This window comes from Brachionichthys hirsutus, chromosome 20 (genome assembly GCF_040956055.1).
Source record: "Brachionichthys hirsutus isolate HB-005 chromosome 20, CSIRO-AGI_Bhir_v1, whole genome shotgun sequence".
Lineage (NCBI taxonomy): Eukaryota > Metazoa > Chordata > Actinopteri > Lophiiformes > Brachionichthyidae > Brachionichthys > Brachionichthys hirsutus.
In genome coordinates, this window is record NC_090916.1 from 4,181,270 (window position 1) to 4,183,436 (window position 2,167).

General features: G+C 42.3%; 1 protein-coding gene across 1 annotated transcript; it reads left to right on the forward strand.

Annotated features, from left to right (window-relative positions):
- The first annotated feature begins 949 nt into the window (after positions 1 to 949).
- ora6 (olfactory receptor class A related 6) lies at positions 950 to 1,879 on the forward strand. The gene has a single exon (XM_068753912.1). The coding sequence runs from the start codon at positions 950 to 952 to the stop codon at positions 1,877 to 1,879; it is 930 nt and encodes a 309-aa protein (XP_068610013.1).
- Positions 1,880 to 2,167: the final 288 nt, after the last annotated feature.

Sequence of the window (2,167 nt, forward strand, 5' to 3'; positions counted from 1 at the left end):
TTCAAATCTCATCAAATCCACTGGCCAAGGGTGAAAATGTTCCATTTGTTATCTCTTTGGTGTTCCTTTTCCCGTTTGCCACCTGTAAATGATGTTTGGACAGCTGACAGTACAAATGCTATAAATGTTTTGCCGTCACCTGCAAACATTTCCAGTCTGAATAAACAGAATTTTCAAAAATGAATGCTCTAGCTTGCACATGTACATTGTAAATGATTAAGTAGGTTAAGCTGCAGCTCCTGCTATTTTTCAATGATATTGAGAGGTAATGATTTATTATTTCTTCTGCTGGCTGTCATAGCTACCAACTTTATACTCTAACATATACTCAAATATGTGTAACAATAAATAAATAGAAATACTTAACTATATAAGGATGCATAAAGTGGGTTGAGGTGCTTTCTCAAGGTCATATTAGTTATTTCACTGCACTAATTAAGGAATGGTATTCTGTCTCAGAATTTAAATAGCATCTTATGGAAGCATGGAGTACATTTAGAAATATGTCAGTAAGTACATTTTTCATCCACAGTGTTTCAAAAAAAATCTAAATCAAGAGTGTTCGTAAAAACACATAATGAGAAAGATGAAGATGAGCAAAAAAGGTCAAAGGATATAAACGAGCCCTTATAAAAAGTGGAGAGCCACGCGGCTGCTGTAAGCCAATCCCTGCGCCCGTCTCTGAAAAGCTCAGCGGTAAAACTTTAATGATTCCCAGCCTTCAATGTTTCCAGGATCCACTTGTTTTTCTTTCTCTATAATGAGCCACAGCCAATCACCAATCAAGATTCGTGCCACCTTTGAGGACTGGGTAACAAAGGTTTTTTTTTTTTTGGTTGGTGATGCATCGACGTGGAGAGGAAGGGAAACACACACTCCGGCTTTCCTCCACGCTGGGAAGTTGTATCTTTGCCTGTTTCTGTGGAGGGAACGCAGGATATTTGAAAGAATGTTTAGTTTCTTTCCTCATCTCCTCGGCATACGTGTTTTCATTTCTTTTGTAGGACTTGTGGGTAATGTATTTCTCATCTTCTCCATAGTTCAGACAACGATCTCGAGAGTTAAATCGTTTGAGTTCTTTCTTTTGGGACTGGCTGCAGCCAATTTGGAGGAAATTCTCATTGTGAACATCTATGACATTATCATTTATCAGACTTCCTCCGCAGCCACCAGCAACTGGTTGTGCCGCTCGCTCAAGTTCCTCACCATGTTCGGGGAAATTAGCAGCATCCTCTTCACCGTCCTCATCAGTGTATATCGCTACCAGAAGCTGAGAGATGCCGACAAGAGGGTCCAAGCCCAAATCTACCTGGACAGCATCAGGTCAGCCAAGATGATGACTGGGGTCTGTGTGTCGTTCTCCGTGCTACTCAGCCTCCCCATTTTTGTCATGCGGGTTCGGGGCTCTGCTGAGAATGGCACAAGTAGCAGCACCGGCTGCCCGCCGGACTTCTTTCAGTGTGATAGAGATAACTGTGATTTAGTCAATGGTATTTATAAGTACCTGTTCATCCTGCTGTGCAACCTGCTGCCACTGATCATCGTCACAGTCACCGGCTGCCTCATCGTCTCGGTGACACTGAGTCAGAGGAAGACGGTGACACCGGCAGTGAGCGTGAGCGGGGCGAGCCAGTTAGCGAGGAGGAGGAGGAGAGATCCAAGGCTCCAGCGGAGTACAATAGCCGTGCTGGCTGCTATGGGGTTGTTCCAAGTGGACTGGACTCTTTACTTGATCTTCCAGTTGTCTTTTAGCCCTCACGACTTTCCTTTTTGGGCAGAAATGGAGTTCTTTATTTCAACGTCTTACACATCCATCAGCCCGTATGTGTATGGGATGGGGAATAACCTGTTTTCTCTCAAGGCCCTAATAAAGAAGTGACTTTAAACCACAAATTAAAAATGTGTAAATCTAATTATGAGAAGAATGAGCTGCTTGGCGGAGGTCTGTGCTCGCCAAGTGCTTTTCAAATTATTGGAATGTAAATGTTGCTTTATATTCATGGATAAGATGCACAGCTATGCCGCCGTAAACAAAGGTGATTTTGTTGACGGTTATTATTCTTTTCTGTTGTGACAGTCTAATTTGCACCTTAAATATAATCCTGACAACACAGATATATTTTAAACTAAATTTTATGCCCACAGGCTACTCTCCAGTTATTTCCAG

Coding starts and splice junctions, on each gene's coding strand:
- ora6 (XM_068753912.1), top strand. CDS start 950: ATGTTTAGTTTCTTTCCTCATCTCCTCGGCATACGTGTTTTCATTTCT.